The 21,520-nt window shown below is 48.3% G+C and overlaps 1 protein-coding gene across 1 annotated transcript in view; it reads right to left on the reverse strand.

Moving 5' to 3' along the window:
* Positions 1 to 793: 793 nt before the first annotated feature.
* ST8SIA5 (ST8 alpha-N-acetyl-neuraminide alpha-2,8-sialyltransferase 5) overlaps positions 794 to 21,520 on the reverse strand; it is an 88,098-nt gene continuing 67,371 nt past the window's right edge. The window contains exons 3-7 of the mRNA XM_010386812.2: positions 14,192 to 14,278; positions 10,870 to 11,014; positions 8,282 to 8,394; positions 4,033 to 4,125; positions 794 to 2,183 (exon numbers count right to left, since the gene is read on the reverse strand). Of these exons, the coding sequence (XP_010385114.1) occupies positions 1,715 to 2,183; positions 4,033 to 4,125; positions 8,282 to 8,394; positions 10,870 to 11,014; positions 14,192 to 14,278 (907 nt within the window). The 3' untranslated portion in view covers positions 794 to 1,714. The remainder of the gene's footprint in view (positions 2,184 to 4,032; positions 4,126 to 8,281; positions 8,395 to 10,869; positions 11,015 to 14,191; positions 14,279 to 21,520) is intronic.

Consider the following 21,520-nt stretch of genomic DNA (forward strand, 5'->3'; position numbering starts at 1 on the left):
AGCCTCCACAACAACCCACCACAGGAAGCACAAGCCAAGACACAAAGGTTTGGCCAAGAATGGAGCCCTGGATCAGGAGCCTGGAGGCCTGGGGTAAAGCCTGTGCTCTCCTCGTCCCTGACTGGCTCAGCCAAGGGGCCTGTCAAATGAGGTGATTGGATAGCAGATCCCACTCCCTGCTATATTCTCACTGCTCCTAACCCTCCCAGAGCACCCAGCACGTGGGACTGGGCCTATAGTCTCTGGGCCCTGCATCCCCAGAAGATACAGATAATGCCTTTGTTTATCTTCATGTCTTCCTAAGTCCCATCACAGACCACAGCAGAATAGGCTTTCCAGAAATGTTTAAGGGGAGGAAGAAAAAAGGAAGTGAGGGAGGTAGAAAGGAAGGAGGGAGGGAGACAGGTAGCCAGGCAGGTGGGCTGAAGTCCTCCTCCCAGCACTCACATCCTATAGTTCCACAAAGCTAAGTTCTAAGGCAGTTCACCAAGTGTCTCTTAGACACCGTCCCATTTATGGTGGAAACACCATAGGGAGAAGCAAAGGGAATTAATTTCATGTGTGAAATGACATGTGAACCCCTCTCTGCCTAAGCCCGACTGACTGCCCCAAGCCCAGGCTTGGCTGTGAGAAGTCCCGTCTTCCCAGCAGAAGCCTCAGTGATGCTGGTGTCGGAGGCCACAACTCGCTTCTCTCTGCTAAGCTCACCACCTGACATGTCAGTGCTTTCCAGCCCAGAGCCTATGGTTCCGACTGAGGAACATGATACAGCAGGATTCTGCAGGATTCAGAGACATGAGAGGAAGAGGTCTTTGTACATAACTCCTGGTTTAAATGGAGCTGAAAATAGGGAGACAGAAGAGGAAGTCAATCGCTAAGCACTTATTGAGTCAATAACATTGGCTTGGAAGCCATAGTGCAAGTGGCTGGTTTGATTTATTTCCTTCTCATCAAAAGAACTAACGTAGGATTGAATCTGGGGGCACCAAGACTGCGTGTGTGTCCGAGGATGTGTCTGAAAGGATGTGGTGCTTCTCAGGTGATGTCTCAACCAAGACATAACCCAGGCCTTGCGTTAGATCTCTCTGTGTCATGGAAGAACGTGTCAGGTGGTGTGGCTTGGCTGTGAAGTCCCTGGACCTCTTGAGATCACTTTCTTCACTGGAAGGTCTAGTCACTGGGTTGGCCTCTAAGCTCTGAGATTTAAACAGCAATTCATAGCTGAGTCTTCGATATAAAACTCAGGAACCAAAAGTGTGAATAAAATCTTGACTGTGCTCAAGTGTCCTGTGAAGTGTACTGTCTCTGCCCTGGATTTCATTCTCTGTAGGGCCTTCCTTCAGCTGCAACAAGGGTCTGCAGTTTGTGCTCCCTCTCGGATGACAAAATTGGGTGGAAATGTGCTTTATTCACTTGCAGTCCCCAGGGCCCCTGATCTTGGGGTGTGGTCCAGCAGCATGCTAGCCAGGGCAGGTGGAGGCACTGGGCGGATGCACCGGTGGGGGCCGGGCCAGGAGGCTCAGCACAGAGCTGACTCTGCCCCGGTTCCCAAACTTGCCTCCCCACCCCAGTATCCAAGTACAGAACTGAACTACGGAGGGAGAGACAGTCTGAACGCCAGGTCCCCACGCTGCCCGGTTCGGGACTCCCAGTTCAACCGGGAGGGACAGCAGGAGAGAATGCGCCGCTTGCCGGGCAGCCTGGTGAGCCGCCATCAGCAGCAGCTGCAGGTGCCCGTGTGCACGCGGAGGATGCCTCGGCTGTGCAAGTGCAGGAAGTTGAAGATCTCGGAGGGCATGGCGTGGAAGCCGGGACGCGGCTTGACGTTGTCATAGTAGTGGTGAGTGATGTAGAGGCCCGAGGGGTTCATGGGGAAGGCCCAGAAGCCGAAAAGGTGCACCTCCTCACAGAGCTCCAGCGCCGCGGTGGCCAGAATGAGGCCAGTGCTGATGCGCTTGGCGCGCACGCCCAGGCTGAGCCAGTAGCGCGACACGTTGACCAGGTACTGTGGGTGGAAGTAGTAGACAGCCTGCGGCGACTCGAAGTCGTCCAGCACATACTTGACGCGGATGGACACGTCGGTGTTGCGCGTGTTGTAGAAGGCGGGCAGCAGCACCGACGCGTTCTCGTACACCTGCAGCACGCGGTAGAACGGCCGCCGCCACTTCTCCAGCTTGTGGAACCTGCGCAGGGCGCGAGTGAGAGGTGAGCGCCCACTCCTTCGTGCCCCCACGTCCCTCGCTTCCCCACTCCTTGCACCCTGGGGCTTTACAAAGGACAGAAGGGACTTATAAGGCCACCTGCCTCCTGACACCTCACGCACCTGTGCAGATGAAGATGAGACCTCTCTCAGGGGCAGCAGAGTTTTTGTAAGTGGGTGCAGGAGAGGGCAGTTGGGATCCAAAGGGACAGATATCCAGGGTGTGGCTGCAGGGAGCAGGGCAATGCTGAAACCAAAAGGATGAGGGTGGCCCAAGGGAGGCTCATCAGGGAAGTGGTTGCCGGAGTGGAGGCTTGCTCTAGAGGCCTCACTCCATTCACCTGTACTGTCATCCTCAAGATCCCCAGGAACGAATCCCAAATGCGGCTGCCTGTCCTGGCTCAGAAGCTTCTTCTCCTGCAGCCTGCGTTTATCTCTCACACACTAGTGTGTTGTTTTTAGACACAGGGTCTTGCTCTGTCATGCAGGCTGGAGTGCAGTGGTGCAAGCATAGCTCATTGCAGCCTTGAAATCCTGGGCTCAAACAATCCCCCCACCTCAGCCTCCTGAGTAGCTGAGACTACAGGTGTGCATCACAATACTTGACTATTTTTTTTTTTATTTTAATTTTTTGTAGAGACCAGGGACTTGCGATGTTGCCCAAGCTGGTCTCCAACTCCTGGCTGCAAGCCACACTCTGGCCTCAGCCTCCCAAAGCGCTGTGGTTATAGGCATGAGCCACCATGCCTGGCCCCATTTCTTTACATTAAGCAGCCTTCCCTCTTGGGCCCTCTCTCTCATCGCTGAGCACTCCTTCACTCGGTGACCTTTCTGTCTCTTCCCACCCCTTAAACAGCTGTTCCCTGGGCATCTGATCCAATTCAATGACCCCCTCCTCTCATCTCCCACTGTCCCCTCCTCTTACATGTCCTCTGACCTGGTTGGTGTGACTATGCCCAGGGCTAGCATTTCAACAATTCCCCTAAAACCGTCCAGATGAACCCTATAGAGCTCCAGTGCCGCAGTGGCCAGAATGAGGCCAGTGCTGATGTGCTTGGCGCACACCCCCAGGCTAAGCCAGTAGCGCAACACACTGACCAGGTACTGCGGGTGGAAGTAGTAGACAGCTTGGGTGACTCAAAGTCATCCAGCATGTACTTGACATGGATGGACACATCCGTGTTGCGCGTGTTGTAGAAGGTGGGCAGCAGCACCGATGCATTCTCGTACACCTGCAGCATGCAGTTCATCTGTGAAAGTTCATCTGGAAGGTTTTAGGGGAAGTGTTGAAACCCTAGCCCTGGGCATAGTCACACCAACCAAGTCAGAGGACATGTAAGAGGAGGGGACAGTGGGAGATGAGAAGAGGGGAGCCAGGAGGGGAGCTGAGATCTCAGTGTGAGCTTCTCCCCAGTACCATCTGGACACAGCCAAGTAGGGAGCTGCCTGCCCTGGTCACACCCTGGAAAGCTGTCCCGCCCATCTCTAGGTGAAGGCAGTGTAGACCAGCACTGTCCAAAAGAAATAATGCAGGCCACATATGGAATTTAACCATGTCCGAGTAAGCACATGTGAAAAAATAGAAATGGGTGAAGTTTTTATATTTTCTTTAACCCACTATTTCGAAAATACTATTACTTCAACATGTAATTAATACAAGTTAATTAGACGTTATCCTGTTTTTGTATTAAGTCTTTGAAACCCAGTGTGTGTTTTACACTCATAGCCAGCACATCTCCATCTGGACTAGACACACTTCCAGTGCCCAGTAGCTGCATGTGACTATTGGCTACCATTTTGGACAGTGCAGCTCTAGAAAGAGGGCCACTGACCTCTCTGTGATGATGCTGGGGTTCACAGTGACCACATCCGTCTTCACCCCCACATCCATGGTATACTTCTCTGAGATGGGGGGCAGGTTGCACCTGCAGAGGAGAAGAGGCAGCCCAAGGTCATCAGTCATTCAATAGGTCAGGCTGGGGAAGGCCCAAGGGGAAGGGAGGGATGGTGATCATATGGGCAGAGGGATGCAACAGCAACCAGCTAGGCGGGTTCTCTGTGGCCAGGTGGTAAGACAGTCGTTCTTCTGCTCCTTATCAGGCACTGGGACAGCCAACAGGCCTTGCTGAAGTTCCAGACACATGGGGCAGATAAACCACCAGATGTAAAATGCAGTTACAAGCTTGGATAGTCCCTGGACCTCTGGAGGATGGGATTATGGCTCTCAGAGGACAGGTGGCAGGGGAGCATCTCCTTTTTTAGAGAGCCAAGGCTTCCCTGAGGAAGCAATGCTTGAGCTGAGGTCTGAAGGAGGAAGTGAGCAAAAGTCCTGTGGCAGGAGAAGGGCTAAATAAACATGGGATATATTCAAAGATGCATCTTAGAAATGCAACACATATTGCATGCAAAAGCAAGTCACCACCATTTGTAGAAAGCCCCATAGTAGGAAGAGTAATAGCCCCCAAAGGTGTCCACGTCCTAATCCCTGGAACCTGTGACTATGCAGCCTTACGTGGCAGAAGGGACTCTGCAGCTGCATTTAAGTTTAGGATCTTGAGATGGAGTCACTGCCCTGAGTTATCTGGGGGAGTCCAGTGTCATCACAAGTGTCTTTATAAGAGGTGATATGACAACCAGGGAGAAGAAGAAAATATGTGGCAACAGAATTGGAGTCAGAGAAAGAGACTGGAAGATAGATACTCCACTGTGGGCTCTGCCATGAGCCAAGGAATACAAGGAGCTCCCAGGAGCTGAAAAAGGAAACAAATTCTCCCTGAGAGCCTCCAGAAGGGAATGCAGTTCTGCAGACACCTTGATTTTAGTCCAGTGAGACTTCTGACCTCCAAGACTGTAAGATAATAAAATCTGTGTTGTTTAAACCACTAATTTGGTAGTATTTTTTTATAGCAGCAATAGGAAACGAATACAGCCCCAAACAAGCATAGTTTAACAATACATTGTTCAGGGGTACATCTACATATGACAAAACAATTTTTAACAATGAGGGAATGATTAAGTACTCAATTCAGGGTAGCTACACCTGTTGGGGGAAAACAGAGGTAGAATGAGAAGGAGCACATCAGTTGATACAAAGGCTCCATATAAACATTCAACTTCTAAAATCAAGTGGTCGTTCTACAAATATTCATTTTATTGTTTTGCTTCATACTTAGGTGGTGCAAATATTCTTCACATCAAATACTACATAATGAATGGATGAATAATAAATTTTGAAATAAGCAGGTGTTAGCTGGGTGAACATGGAACTCATGAGCATTCCAGACATAGGTCCTGTGCAAAGGTCCTGTGGTAGATAAGAACATGAAGCACCCAGGAGTGACTGTGGCCTGGTGACTGGAGCACAGGCAAGGTGGGAATGGTACAAGCTGAGGGCAGAGAGGGAAGAAGGGGCCAGACTATAAGGGATGGTGGGCCATGTGAAGAATGTGGCCCTTCATCAAGGGGAAGCCATGGGTTTAAGGAATAACTGTGCAGAAGAACCCTCTATAACCCTCTATAACCCTCTAAACCCTCTATAGAGGGTTATATATAACCCTCTATAACCCTCTATAACCCTCTATAACAGGACCATGACTTTCACCTACTTTATGATCCAACCACACCCCTGTCTATCAGACCACTATGAAAGGCAGGTTTTACATTATCGCTAAAGATTGAGCGGGGGAGTCGGGGGTGTCTACAGTCAATTGCCATTTTTTTTTGAGCATCTGTGGCATGCCAGGAACTTGCATGGGATTATATGAGACATCAATAACCTCAAGTGGCAGATATTAGGCTCCCTGTGTTGCAAATGAGAAACTAGGCATTCAGAGGGTCAAGGCAGGGTGGAGGATGGGCCTGACTCCAAGCCCAGGTCTCGTTCCCAGTACAATAGCATCCAGTACGGACATGCCTAGAACAGGATGGAGTCTCAGGGCATCTTGGCATGCACATACAAGCACCCAGCAAGGCTTTGCTGCTGCTGCACTGCTCTGACGATGATGACGATGAGAACGGAAGGGCCCACAGCATTTCCAAAACTAGCAAACACAACTGTGTGCTCTCACAGATCTTAACAGATCTTAGGTGGTGGGACAAGAGACTAGCCCCTTTGAGGGAGATGCTTACTGTCATATGATTGAGCTAGGGAAATGATGTGATATCACAGAAAGAATGCAAGACCAGAACTGTATCCCATTTCTGGCTATGACTAGCCCCATGACCCTAGCAAGGAATATCATCCCCTCCCAAAAAATTGTTTTTCATCTGTAAAATGAGAGGAATATTTTTAAATAACATTTTCATTATAATAAAACTTAGTATGTGTTCCGCATTGTTTGAAGATTTTAAACATTAATTCATTTATTCCTCATACTGACCCCAACGGGTAGGTACTATTATCATCCTCATCTTTCATTTTAGGAGATAAAGGTGTAGCGGCTAGGTAACTTATGCAAAGTAACACAGCTTTTTCTAACTCAAACCAGGCTCCCCAGCTTCAGAGCCTGTGGACAGAACCACTATATGCTCCACTTCTTAGCCCTGAAAATCACTTAAGTCCATTCTTTCATTCACGCCTTCATTCCTTCATTGAAGACTCATTTTTCTGAGTAGTTATGTTGTGCCAATTATATCAGTTACTGTAAACAGAAGCTCTCTGTGTGTTTCCGATCTGCAAGAGTGAGACCACTCAGCGGGTCCCTGGTTATACGGCTGGGTGTTAAAGGCCGCATGAGAGGTGGACACCAGGTTCCGTGGGAGCCCAGAAGAGGGTGCAAGTGGGTTTAGCCAGGGAAGGAGTGGGTGATTCTTGAGCTAAGCTTGGAAGGACAAGTGGCAGTTGGCAAAGCAGGATGCAGGGGCTGGGGAGACAGCATTCCAGCCAGAGGGAACAGGACCTGGAGGGCAGTTGCTGGCATTAACTGGGCTCTAATGGTGTGTCCAGTGCTGGAGGTACTAAGAGTTATACAATCATTATGTCATTTAATCCCCAAACTGATGGAGCTGCTATCCTTATCCCCATTTTGCAGATGAGGAAAACAAGGCCCAGAAGGATGACATGACATTCCTGAGGTCATATGCCTAGCAATGCTGGAGCCTGGATCAAAGTTCAGGGAGACCCCATAGACCTTGGCTTCTCCCCAAAAGACCATCTTGAAAGAGGCTTTCCCTGCCTGCCCTGGCAGGAATGTGGCTGGGCTAAGGATTCAGTGAGGGCCAGAGATTTCAGTGTTGGAGGAAGCTTAACCTTCAATGCTGGACTCGACTAGGCATCCACAGGGAACACGTGGGCAGACTCCAGATCACAGAGAGAGGTGTGTCTCTCACACTCCACCTGTGACAGCAGGTGACGCAGGGTGTCCAAGTCTTCCTTCTTCTAGAGACAGAGGCTGGGGTTGGACATCCAAGAACCCAAAATATGCAGGAGTCCCTTTATTTTAGGACCTCAAATCACACCAAACCTGCTCTACCCTCCCCAACCTGACACCTACTGAGTGGCCCGATGATTGTGGATCCATGCTTCATGTGACCCCACTGCAGACTCAACCCAAGTCTCTTTGCTTTAAGCTCTTATTTTCAACCCACCTTCTTCACCCAGGCTAAAGATATAAATGAAGATTCACTAAGAGATAAGAGTGGGGCTTTATGTAAGGAAGAAGTGCAAGGACCAGTCTCTGGCTTAGTTAAAGCCAGGGTGAAGCCAATATTGGTGTCTGCCACAAGGGTGCCCTGGTTCCACCAGTGCTTCTGGAAGGGTAGCACTCACCCAAGAAGATGGCGCCCAGAGGACCTCCGGACACAGCTGCAAGCTCCTGAGTCCTCAGTGCCTTCAAATTTGTGATGCCCTTTGCTCTTAACATAGCTCCCATTGTGCAGATGTGGACACTGAGGACCTGGGAGTTTAACAACTTCCCCAAAGGGTTGGGGCTGGAGAGAAGAAGGGATATCCCAGACCTGAGGGTCTGTAGGGGTGGGGAGTGGGGATTACTTGCTTAAACGGTAGCATTGAGGCACCGGGGAAGAATATGGAGGAGGAGGGCCACAGGGTAGTGGCAAGGGCAGTGCCAGGGTTTCTTTTACCGGAAGACGAAGTCGGCGCTGTTAATCTCCCTCCCACAGCGGCTGTTCTTCAGGATGCCTCCGTTGCCCACCACAGCACACTTCTTAAACTGGGATCGGTAGTAGGGCATGTCCTGGGGGAGGCAAAGGCAAAGCTGTCAGAGCCAAGCCACCCCCTGCCTCCACCTGCGACTCTCACCTCTGCAAGCACACCTACCCCTGTTAGCTCCTGGCTCCAAGACGCAGCCTTGTGGGGAATGTGGGAGGAAAGCGGCTTTCCACTTTACAGATGGGAAGAGTGATCGAGTGTCTTTGTTACTATTAGATGGCCCCAAAGGCCACTCCCATCCCTGATGCCCAGGGCCTGCTGGGCAGCTTTCCTCCTGGCACACAGCAACTGGCAGTCCTGCACGAAACGGGCCAGGCCTGCAGCCTGTGCTTCAGGTGGGACCAGCAGCCAGGTGGGGTCTCGTGGAGAATCACGCTGCCCTGGGACCATCAGGAATCAAGCTAAATTTAAGGGGGACTTCTGTGGGAGACTGTCCTTATTCATGGTCCATTTTCTCTGGATGGACAGGCCCAGTGAGCAGGAAAACAGGGGCATCTCACAGCCAGTGGGTGAGTAAACTGCACTATTAGACTTGTACAAGAGAAAGGAAAAAAAAAAACAGTCATTTTCAGAAAAATCATCAAAAGTTTATTATGTTCTATATGGGTGTTTCCTAAACTTCTGTAAGTTAAGAACTACCTGGGATACTTTCTGAAAATATAAATTTCTGGGCTCCATCCCAGCACCACAGAATCAGAGTCTCACAGATAGGAGGCTGGGAAGCTGAATTTTTTACAAACACAAAGAGACACTTATATTTAGGGAAGTTCAGGAAATGTGATTCTATGTCGCATTGCTTTAATTCAGAGACAAGCGAACTACATACAGCCCGTGGGCCACATCTGGCTTTACCGTCTGTTTTTGTGTAACTTGCAAGCCAGGAAAGGATTTTATATTTTTAAGTGGTTGGAAACAACCCAAAGAAGAAACGATTTTGTGATACATGAAAACTATGTAAAATTCGAATCTCGGCATCTAATAAGATTGAAAGTGTTACTGGAACATAGCTACTCTCATTTGTTTACTCATGTCTGTGGCTGCTTTGTGCTAGAATGATAGAGGTGAGTAGCAGTGACAGAGAGACTATGAACTGCAAATCCTAAAACAGTTACTGTCTGGCGCATTCTGGAGACTGTCTGGCGAGCCCTGCTGTCCGTCCCTGGGCTTCAGCGGTCCATACCCCGGCTCTCCTTGGATCTGTATGTCATACTAAGTTGTGTTACACCCACTGGCATTACCTGCGTGAGATGCAAGTCACCTGCTGTCACCAGCCTCATGTTCCAGGCCTTGTAAGACCCACCTTGTAAAGGTGGCTCAAGATCATCCTCCCTTAGGGCCACAGTGAGTGAGAACACATTTGACCCTGCTCACCTTCAGCTCCTCCCCTATATCCCCAGAATGCATGAGTCTTACCTATACACTCTGGTACCAGTCACAGAATGCAGGGAACTCTGGGCTTTGTCTCACACTCAGCCAAGAAGCAAGGCAGCCAAAGCCTTCAGATTTCATCCAAAAACACCTCCACATGCCCCCACTCAGAATTTCTATAAACTACATTCACTAAGTGCTGTCCCGGGCCCAGAGCTCTCCTGGATGTGGTTATGAACACACCCATGCAACCTTCCTCCTCTTCAGAGTCCATACGCCACCACACCTGGGTAATTGCCATAACTGGCTGAAAGTGCAGGTTCCAGCGCCCCTTGTCTGAGAGTAGTACAGTGAGTCTGCACCAACAGTCAGCCCAGGTGACTGCAGGTGCGCAGCATCGGTGATCTGAACATTTCACGTCTGTGGCTCACTCACTGTGGTCCTCAATGGCCAAGGTCAGTGAACTAAACCATTCAGGTCTGTGGCTCACTCATTTTGTGGTCCTCCATGACCAGGGAGCCACCGTGCCAGCCCTGCACCGCCTACCTCCAGAATTCTTTTATGTGAAAGGAAAAAAATAAATATCTATCTTGATTAAGTCTCTGGTATTTTAGATGTTCTGTTACAATCAGCCAAATCTATTCATAGTCCAAACCCCAGTGTTACAAATAAGAAGACTGAGGTTTTGAAAGACAAAATATCTGCCCACGGTCATCCAGTGAGCTGAACCTTTCAGAGTCTAGATCTGCACTGGGTGGCTCTTTCTTGTGCTCACAACCTCTGCATGTGTTTCTGCTCTTGTGCCTACCTCAGGTGGGGGACAAATGTGTCGTCATTCTCTCCCATATCGGCAGGATATCCTCTGCAAGTAATGCAATACCCAGAATTTTCTAGTCACTTTCTCGCCAAAAGTCACTCAAATCATGGCCAGTTGGCATTCATGGTTCTCAGAACCCCCAAAGAAACCCAGAGGGTGGGCTACTGCACCTCAGACAACTGGTCAACCAGGACCAAGACGACTGAGTCCAGAGGACAGTGAGTGAGTCATGAAAAACCCCAGGGACATTGCCACGGAGGGCTATAGGGGCCGGCTCCCTTGCCTCACCCAGACCGCCCCTGCCCAAAGCAGCACCTTGGGAAACATGCGGAAAATCTCCTGGTTGATGTGATAGATGCCGCTGGTGTCCACCTCATACTTGAGCTTTGTCCCCAGGGGAGTGTTCTTCTGGGTAGTGAAGAGAAAGGCAGGGGCGTTGCAGCACCTGGACAGAGTGGACCTGCCAGGCAGGGAGACAGGCAGGAAAGACATGATGCAGGGCAGAGCACAGCCTCATGAAGTACAGAGGGGTGGAGCCGAGGCCTCTCCTGCCCACCCATCCCCACGCTCACCCCCACCCTGCATGGAGCCGAGGCCTCTCCTGCCCACTCATTCCCAGGCTCGCACCCACCCTGCACCTCTGCTCATGCTGTCCCCTCCCTTTTCAACGCCTTTCCCAAGGCCCCTGCCTTCTGCCACTCATTCAGGGTCCAGGCCAGGTTTCTTTCCATGAAGCCCCACCCAGCTGCCCCTGTCTGCACTGACGTAACTCCTCCATGGAGCCCAAGTCCTGGCCACTAACAGAGGGTGAGGAGGAGCTTTCTGAAGAGCTCCAAGCCAGGCCTGGCATAGAAACTTGGGTTGCAGTCCTGGTGTCAAGAGGCCTGGATTCTCGCTTCTGCTCTGCCCCAACCAGTTGTGAGGCTACTGGAAGGTGTCTCTCTCTCTCTGGGCCCTACTTTCTTCATGCAGGCTTGGCTCTTCTACCTCTAATCCTCTGTAATTTGTGATTGCAGCTTGCCAAAGCCAGGAAGGTTTTATAATCTTTTTTTTTTTTTTTTGAGACAGGGTCTTACTCTGTTACCCAGGTTGGAGTGCAATGGTGCGATCTCTGCTCACTGCAATCTCCGCTTTCCGGGTTCAAGCGATTCTCCTGCCACAGCCTCCCAAGTAGCTGGGATTACAGGCATGCACCACCATGCCCAGCTAATTTTTTTTTTTTTTTTTTTTTTTTAGTAAAGTCAGGGTTTCTCCATGTTGGCCAGGCTGGTCTCGAACTCCTAACCTCAGGTGATCTACCTGCTTCAGCCTCTCAGCCTCCCAAAGTGCTGGGATTACAGGTGTGAGCCACCATGCCCAGCCTATAATTTTTTTTTTTATTATTTCATCTCTTGCAGGTACTTCACTGGGAAGCCCAGCTGGCTCCCAGTCACAGAGAGCAGAATTTCCTGTAGAGAGCTGGGTTTCAGAATGTAACTTAAGGCTTCCCAGAGAGGAGGCCAAAGGCCTGGCAAGGCAGGGCCATGGGTTGGCATTACAAACCAGCATCTGGGCCTTTTAGCTTTGCTAGTTCAGAAGCTCAGTCTTGTCAGCCTACTGAAGAGCACTCCTATTGAGGGAGACTGACTCACACTAACCAAGCTCATGAGCGACTGATATACAAACCAGAATGTCAGCATGCCTATTTGTAGGTAGCAGGGTGGGAGAAGGCCTCAGTCACAGGATTCCTTTCCTGTAACTGGAATGCTCATGCCTGCCTTCTAACACCCACCTGCCACTCCCTCATGGCACCAGGTTCCTGCCAGCCTGAATGAAGCATCTCATCATTGTTTCATGAGCTTGAAATGAGAGCAAAGGGAGGCAATGACCAGCCTGGAAGGTTTTCTCACTTAGAGCATGGCAAAGCCTGATGTCACTGCCGTTTCTCACACCTGAAACTGCTCCACACCCCTCATGCCCAGAGCTCCACCCCTGCACTGTGCTGTCTTGTCCCTGCCAAAGGCTCCCACACTCATCCCTGTTTTTCTCTTGCCACATAATTTCCCTGTTGCTTCATGTTTCCTGAGATATGTGAGTCCCACTGCTGAGACTTTTTTTTTTTTTAGATGGAGTCTCGCTCTGTGGCCAGGCTGGAGTACATTGGTGTGATCTCCGCTCACTGCAACCTCCACCTCCCGGGTTCAAGCGATTCTCCTGCCTCAGCCTCCCAAGTAGCTGGGACTACAGGCGTGCACCACCACGCCTGGCTAATTTCTTTGTATTTTTAGTACAGACAGGGTTTCACCATGTTGGCCAGGCTGATCTCAAACTCCTGACTTCGTGATCCGCCCACCTCAGCCTCCCAAAGTGCTGGGATCACAGGCATAAGCCACCGCGCCTGGTCTACTGCTGAGACTTCTATTCTGTCCTAAGCCTGGACAACAGGCTTTTGCCTCTCACTGACCTGGTCCAGACTGAGTGTTTTATCGGCCATACTCTCAGTGTGCCAGGTCTCACTCGCCCCCAGGGGCACCTCTGTGCAGTGTGCACGGTAACGTTTCTAAGGGACCAATTATCAGCACAGATTATGGATCTATTCTCTACTCTCCCAGCACTTTGCTCAAGCTCATGTTCTGTTTTTTATGATAGGTGAGTCTCTGCAAACTACTGTCAGGCCTTTGCTGGGTCTCTGTAGTCTCCCAGAGGCCTCTGGCACCTGATCTTCAAGTGTTATCACTTTAAACATTCACATTTCTGAAAATGCGCCTCTTAAAACTACTACTCTACCTCTAGATTTCATCTGGAGCTGCAGCAAATTGGAACAAACGATTTATAAAGAAAAAGCTTAGTCATCTTTGCTTTTCACAATCTCTCGTGCAGGACTCCTTCATGCTTAGAGCTCCTCAGTACATTTAAACTTGGACCTGAGTGCTGAAATCCAGTATAGACACAAATTGCCAGATCACATCAACTCCATAAAATAAGGTCTACCTGCACTAAAATAATCCCATAAGCTCACAGAATTTTAGAGATGGAGAAGACCCTAAAGTTTACTATCCATCAAAAAGAATTTTTGGACATCTATTATGTGCTGAGTTCCCACAGGAGAACTTTAAGATCCAGCTCTTACCTCTCTGGGAGTTTATGATCTGCTCATTTTGGTTAGACAGCATTTATAAAATAATCTGCAGCAGGGCTCATATGTCTCATGGAGGCTGGAAGAACTCAAGCGCTCTGAGAAGGAGAGAAGTCACTGGGTCAGAGTGGCTGCCCCAGGACAGGGGAGGTGAGGACTAGGAGGCCATAGAGAATGCGTAATGCGCCTTCACACAGGCCTGCTAGAGACCACTGGCACATGCTTCCCTGCTAATAGCCTCAGTGAACCTCAGCTGTGTACTGGAGATGGCACCACCAACCTCGCAAGGCTGCTGCAAGGACTGAGGGAGAGAAGGTGGAAGACGGCACCTGGGCAAGGTGCCCGCCTCAACCTGCATGTTGAATCAGTCCCCCACACTGCCCAGATTCCTCAGCCCAGTCAGGGCCTGCTCTAGGGAAGATGCCCACTGAGAGCTGGGCCTTGCAGGATGACGGAGACTGGAAGAAGTGGCGGTGAGGAGAACCACACAAGGAGAAGGGAGGACAGACGAATCATAGATACTTGAACTGGTTGGCCTCAGAGATGTTCATCGCCCATTTGCACATCTGGAGGCTCTTCCATCTGTCGAACAGCTCTGACTGCTTCACCCTTGGGAGTAGAGGACAGAAGAGTACATGAGTGGGGCAGGTAGGACAGAGTGCGATCATTCCCAGAAATGCTCCCTCCTGATCTCCCACAGCCGAGTCCAGTTCCAGGGCTGGCCCTTGGCATTGACCATGTTTTCTTTTCTTTTCTTTTTTCTTTTTTTTTTTTTTTTTAGACGGAGTCTTGCTCTGTTGCCCAGGCTGGAGTGCAGTGGCGCGATATCGGCTCACTGCAAGCTCCGCCTCCCGGGTTTACGCCATTCTCCTGCCTCAGCCTCCCAAGTAGCTGGGACTACAGGCGCCCGCCACCTCGCCTGGCTAGTTTTTTGTATTTTTTTAGTAGAGACGGAGTTTCACCGTGTTTGCCAGGATGGTCTCGATCTCCTGACCTCGTGATCCGCCCGTCTCGGCCTCCCAAAGTGCTGGGATTACAGGCGTGAGCCACTGCGCCCGGCCTCTTTTTTCTTTTTTTTGAGACAGGGTCTCACTCTGTCATTCAGGCCAGAGGGCAATCATGCAATCTCAGCTCACTGCAACCTCCACCTCTGGGGTTCAAGTGATTCTCGTGCCTCAGCCTACCAAGTAGCTGGGACTACAGGTGCGCCACCATGCGTAGCTAATTTTTGTACTTTCTGGTAGCAATGGGGTTTCACCATGTTGGCCAGGCTGGTTTCGAACTCCTGACCTCAAGGGATCCTCCCGCCTCGGTCTCCCAAAGTGCTGGGATTACAGGTGTGAGCCACCGTGCCCAGCTGGTATTTTCTTATTTTCTATATTTCTGATGCTCTGGCACCTGGTGCCTGGCTAATTCCTAGTCAGCAAACAACTGTCCTGCAAGCATGCCTTTCATGTGCAAACCAACCAATCAGAGCCCACACCCTCAACCTCCTCATTGACAGGACACCATCCCCCTCCTCCCACCCCCTATCCTAACCATCCCAGGGCCAGGTATGGGACATCCAGAGGCAGTCCCTATGCCTCAGAGCCTGCCAGAATTATTCACACTAGCCAATCCTAAACCTGGCTACCCTGCCGACCCTGCCTTGTCCATTCCTTCCCGCGAAAACCTCAATAGTCTCACCCACGCTTTGCCCTCACTGCTGCCTCCTGACTGGCCCTGGGGCTGCCCTGCAGGGTGTGCCTCCTGTTTCTATGGCTCTGTGAGTACAACGTCTTACTTCATGATGGTCATTTTCATGTCCGTGTGTCCTACCATAACTGATTAAAACAAATCTCAGAAACTTTGAAACCTTCTTCCTCACATGCCCACCCCCGAGGGCCTGCATAGTTCTCTTGGGAACATCTGTCTATAAAGGGAGTTAGACCCCAGTGGAACATCCATCAAACACCCACACAGTTCAGCACTCAGTAGGGCTCATGAGCAGGGTATGCCCTTCTCTTTCTCCCTTCTCAAGGGCAGATCACGGTTTCCAAATGACAGAAAAGATGAGATGAGAAACCTGAGACTGCCCCTTCTCCCTGAACAACCCTCCGCCAGGCTTTATGCTGATTGGCACTTAAACATCTCAGCACCATGACTTTCTAAAGCACTCTCAGGAAAGGGAATGTCTAAATTATTCTCCCTTTGACCGAAACCTGCAAAAAGAACTCCTTTTTAATTTACACATTTACATTGACTAATTTATAATTATGCATACATATAATTGTTTCAGTGCTGTATCCCCAGCTTCTAGAACAGTGCTTAGCAAAATATACTCAATAAATATTTATTAAGTGAACGACTGAGCCAAATCAAAAATACAAATTTCCACAAACACTAAGTAACCAATATGAGATCCTCATGCACATTAACCTCAAATAGTCGCTCACCCTTCTTATCGGTTTCTCTGCTCTTTCAGCAATGCCTAATCTCAGAGCTATGTCCACATTCCCAAGCCCTCTCTGCCACAGATACGCTTTAGCATCTCTGTTACCTATCCCTATGTTTAGTTACCCCTTCCCCATTTCAATTAAGAAATTGTTCCTTGCATCCTACCCAATTCCTTCCTCCTTTAACTCACTATTGGTTTTGCGGGTAATTCTCCTATTCTACAGAAATGTCCAGAATTCTCTAGGATCCCTGCCATTGAAGATTCCAGTGAGGCTCTGGCCTGGTGAGAGTCGTGAGATCCAGAAATATCCAGGAAGCTCCCCAAGCCAGGCCAGCACCCACTCCTTCTTAAGTAATGGATCACAAGACCCATTATACAATTGGGCGAGCCCTTCCTGATGAACTCTAGATCTTCGGCAAAGAATTATGCACCTTTTTTTTTTTTTTTTTTTAAGGGGATCCTATGGTCAAATACAGTTGGGGAAAGCTGAGCTAAATAAAGTTAAATGCTTTTCTTTACTGCAAGACATCTCAGATACCTTAATATGTTCTCATATATTGTGAATTTCCAAGAAAAGTATTGGATCATGGGATCCTTTTTCCATTGAGTAGTTCGAAAGATTGTAATTCTACAGTAAAACTGTGAAAAGTAGACAGATCATACACTCCTTAAAGACAGCACCATGATTTATCTCTCTTGATCATGCACAGTCACCACTTCAGGGCCAGGCATTCTGTAGTTGTTTGGGGTCACCTGGCTGTGGACCACTAAGAAGCTCGTTAGTCTTGGGTGCTGGTGTAGAGAGGAGCCCTTCAAAGGAAGCTGTCCTGGTTTTATCATAAATGGGAACACTCAGCCTTCAGGAGCTGAGTGTTACCAAGAAACTACTATCACTATGGCTCTTACCCTGGGGTGTAATGAAGGGCTAAAGAAAGTGCCTGTACTCCCTGATTTTGTTATAGGCAAAATCCACGTCTATCCACCCATGTGCATATCTTTGGGGAGAATCTGAAGCTTTCTTCAGGTTCCTACAGGGGTCCATTATTTAAAAAAAAAAAAAAAAAAAAGCAAATACCCACTTTAAAAACTCTTTTTAGGCTGGGAGCAGTGGCTCACACCTGTAATCCCAGCATTTTGGGAGGCCGAGGCAGGCGGATCACCTGAGGTCAGGAGTTTGAGACCAGCCTGGCCAACATGGTGAAACCCTGTCTCCACTAAAAATACAAAAATTAGCCGGGCATGGCAGTGCGCGCCTATAATCCCAGCTAGTCAGGAGGCTGAGGCAGAAGAATCGCTTGAACCCAGGAGGCGGAGGTTGCAGTGAGCCGAGATTGCGCTATTGCACTCCAGCTTGGGTGACAGAGCAAGACTCCATCTCAAAAGAAAAAACAAAAGCCCTTTTTAAAAAAGGGTTCATTTTGCAGAGGCGAGTCCCTGCGTTTAATCAGAGGTGTCTTCAAACAAGGCAAGCCTCCCCTACGGGAAGAATCAGTGGCTGGTGGGGCAGGGGTGATTGCAGGAAAAGTCATGGAAAATAGTAACTAAATACATGGATTTTGGAACTAGTGGGACTTGGGCTAAGAGCGAAGTCTTAGTTCAGATACCTGCTAACTATGAGGCCTCAGGCTGGTTATTTAACCTCTCTGAGCCTCAGTTTTCTCATTTATAAAATGGGTGTAATAATAGTCTCTTGCCCTCCCAGATTTGTTAAAATAATTAAATAAGATGATGTGATAAAAGACTAGGCATGGCACCTGACACACAGAAAGCATCCAGTAAGTATAAGTTATTAGTATTGTTAAACTGAACTGCCTTGACTGTGCTCACTCACAGCCCCCTATACTTTGCACTTTTGTAAAATCCATGAACTATCATGACTGCTGATCTTCCCCACTAGACAGTAAATACCATGGGGGCAGGGGATCAAGCCTGCACTCATCACTGTAACTCAAGTGCTAAGGCACATAGCAGATGCATGGTAAATATTTGTTGAGTATACCAATAAGTTAATGAATTAATTGAAACATCTGAGTTCAAATCAAGTCTCACTATTTGTTGAGTATCTCCATATGGCAGGAACTAGAAATACAGTAGTGAACAAAACAACCCCTTGGTTCCATGGAGCTTACATACCAGTTGGGAAGGAAAATGGAAAATAAATAAATAATGCCTTGCCAGGAAGTCGCAAGTGCCGGGAAGGAAAGTGAAGCAAGGTAAATGGACGGGGAAGTGACTGTTTCAGATTGAGTGATCAGGGAAGGCTTTCCTGAGGAGGAGAACCTTGCACAGAGACCTGAAATGACACAGGAGCGAGCTGTGCAAATATCTGGGAAAAGTGTATTCCAGGCAGAGAGAATAGTGAGTGCAAAGGCCCTGGTACAGGAACCAGCCTGGCAGCTTTCCTCCTCCCACCCTGGCTGACAGAAGGCAAACCTTCCTTCTAGCTTTCCCAAACCTCCCCTCTCAGGAGCTCACAGGGTATGAGGGAGTGGTGCCATCATATAGCAACACCCTGGCTCACCCACTGCCCCCTGCCTCTCCCCACTCTCTGCAACCCACAGGCCCCTAGAGCAGCCCCCTATATGGCCACTGCTTCAAATGCCTTCTGGAAACACAGCCCTGGCAACACTCTAGGCAGGGTTCCAAGTTTTACTGCTACCAGTGTCTGGGCCCTACTCTCTCTGCCTCCAATGCCCTCATCACACCCTGGACCAAGGTCAGGGCCTGGACACCCAGTCTTGAATCCTGGCTCCATCCCAATCTTGCAATGTAACCTCGGGCAAGTCATTTAATTTCTCTGAGACTCAGCTGTTTTTTCTGTAAGATGGATATAACGGCTGGCTGCTGCCCTTCCAATCTCAAAGGTTGTCAGAGAGCTCAAACGGAATAATACGTGTAAAAAGATTTTACAAATTGCTTTACAAATGCAGAGATCATCTTTACTTTAAAGATGAAAGGTTGACCCCAGGCACTTCTCTCCTTTCTCCCAAGACACCACTAACATTCCAGAAGAGGAATAAAAAAAGGTACAAGCTCACAGATGAATAGAATGACAGGGAAGGGCATCTCAGTGGAAGAGAAATTTCAACAAGTGTATGGAAGTACGAGGGAGTGGCACAAGGATAGGATGACACAGCCCAAAGTACCTAGAGCCAATCTGCACATGGAAAATTCTAAGAGGTGGGTGGAGGATGGGGAGGGAGCATGGCCCTAAAAATGAGACTCAGTTGTGAGTCTGTAAGCAGAGCCATCAAGCCTACACTCCCCCTACCCCACCAAAAACCATGGTAGCCAAATGCTTAATGTCCAGCAGAGGGGGAGGAGAGATGGAATCAGACTATGCGTTCCTCTGTTAAAAAAAAAAAAAAAAAAAAAAAAGTTATCATTTGCAGTTAAAAGATCTGGCTGTTCTAGCAACAAAAGGGCCAGGAGCATCGTGAACAACTTCAGACACAGAACTCCTATCAGTTTTCATTTCAAGGTTAAATATGGATAGATAGCCAAGGGTCACCTGGTCAACCTGAAGTAAGACCAAGATAATCCATCAGATAAAATGACCACAAAGACAACTATTGAAGGAACAAAATAGAACTTAAAAATATTCTACTTAGGGTACAAAGAAAGAACTCTTGTGGGGGAGGGGTTCACCAGAAGAGCTGGAAGATGAAGTCAAGGGATTTTCCTAGTATGTGGAAGCAAAAAGAGGAGTGAAAAAAGATAAAATTAAAAGATATGACCAGCCTGAGCAATGTAACAAGATCTTATCTCTACAAACAAATGTTTGAAAAACATTAGCCAGGTGTGGTTTCATGTGCCTATAGTCCCAGCTACTCAGGAGGCTGAGGCAGGAGGATTGTTTGAGACCAGGAGGTCAAGGCTGCAGTGAGCTATGATCACACCACTGCACTCCAGCCTGGTTGACAGAGCAAGACCTTATCTCAACAACAATAAAAAGATATGAGTACTAGAGGTACAGTCCAGAAGTATAGGATTCTTAGATTGTAGAGAAAAATAGAGAAGAAGGAATATAAAAAGATTTGAGAGAAAGTTGAAGAGTCTGGACACAAACTCCAAATGAAAAGTTTCCACATTTCAGAACTGTAAAGATTCCAGAGAAAAAAAAACAGATACTTCCGAAGAAATGGCCATTCTCACGCTTCTCATGTATCCCTGGATGCTAAAAGATGGTAGAGAAGGTCTTCAACATCCTAAGAGAAAATGATTTTCACCTAAAATACCAACCCACCAGACAATCAAACCAACAATCCCACAACCCACCACACCAACAATCAAACCAACAACCCAACAACCCACCACACCAACAATCAAAACAATAATCCAATAACTCATCACACCAACAATCAAAACAACAACCCAACAATACACAACACCAATCAAACCAACAACCCAACAACCCACCACACCAACAATCAAAACAACCCAACAATCTACCATACCAACAATCAAAACAATAATCCAATAACTCATCACACCAACAATCAAAACAACCCAACAACCCACCACACCAACAATCCAAACAACCCAACAATACATAACACCAATCAAACCAACAACCCAATAATCCACCACACCAACAACCCAACAACCCACTACGACAATGATTAAAACAACAATCCCACAACCCACCACACCAACAATTAAACCAATGATCCAACAACCCACCACACCAACAAGCCAAACAAGCCAACAACCCAACAACCCACCACACCAACAATCCAAACAACCTAACAACCCAACACACCAACAATCAGGTAAAAGGGAAGAATCCAGTCATTTAGACACAAAAGAACTCAAAACCTTACCTCCCACCTGTCACTTCTTGGTATTTACTTGAGAATGGGTGGAAGTAAAAGGAAGAAGTAAACACAAAAGAAGCTATAGGTTCTAAGCAAAGGTGAATCCTACCTCAGAAGGCAGAGAAAGGAAGCCCCAAAACAACAGCCACATGACCCAGCAAGAGGGTCATGAAAGTTGATGGAGGCCTGGTGCCTCCCTGGCCTTCAGTGAACAATATCTACATCATCCCAGTAATGGAAAACACTATTTGCTATTCTTCAAATTTTAGAGTCAATCTCTAGAAAAAGTCTCAAAAAGGGCTTGGTATGGTTTACAAATAGAAGACAAATGTTATCGGCTTTGTCATTTTAAAAGTCAACCCATGCATGACTGAAGCCATAGGCTGGAGGGGGAACTGCAGAGTAGGAATAATTTAAATATCCTTATCTTACACAGTGCAGGATCAAGAGATACTGTTGATATTTGGTAGAACAAGAAATTGATTACTTAGATAATCTATAGACAGACTGAAAATAGTAATACCCCTCAACTGGGGAAATGTGGGAGGGAGCTGGGCACTAATTGTAATGAAATGAGAGTGATTCTTTCTTTACTCT

This window comes from Rhinopithecus roxellana, chromosome 21, assembly GCF_007565055.1.
Source record: "Rhinopithecus roxellana isolate Shanxi Qingling chromosome 21, ASM756505v1, whole genome shotgun sequence".
Taxonomy (NCBI): Eukaryota; Metazoa; Chordata; class Mammalia; order Primates; family Cercopithecidae; genus Rhinopithecus; species Rhinopithecus roxellana.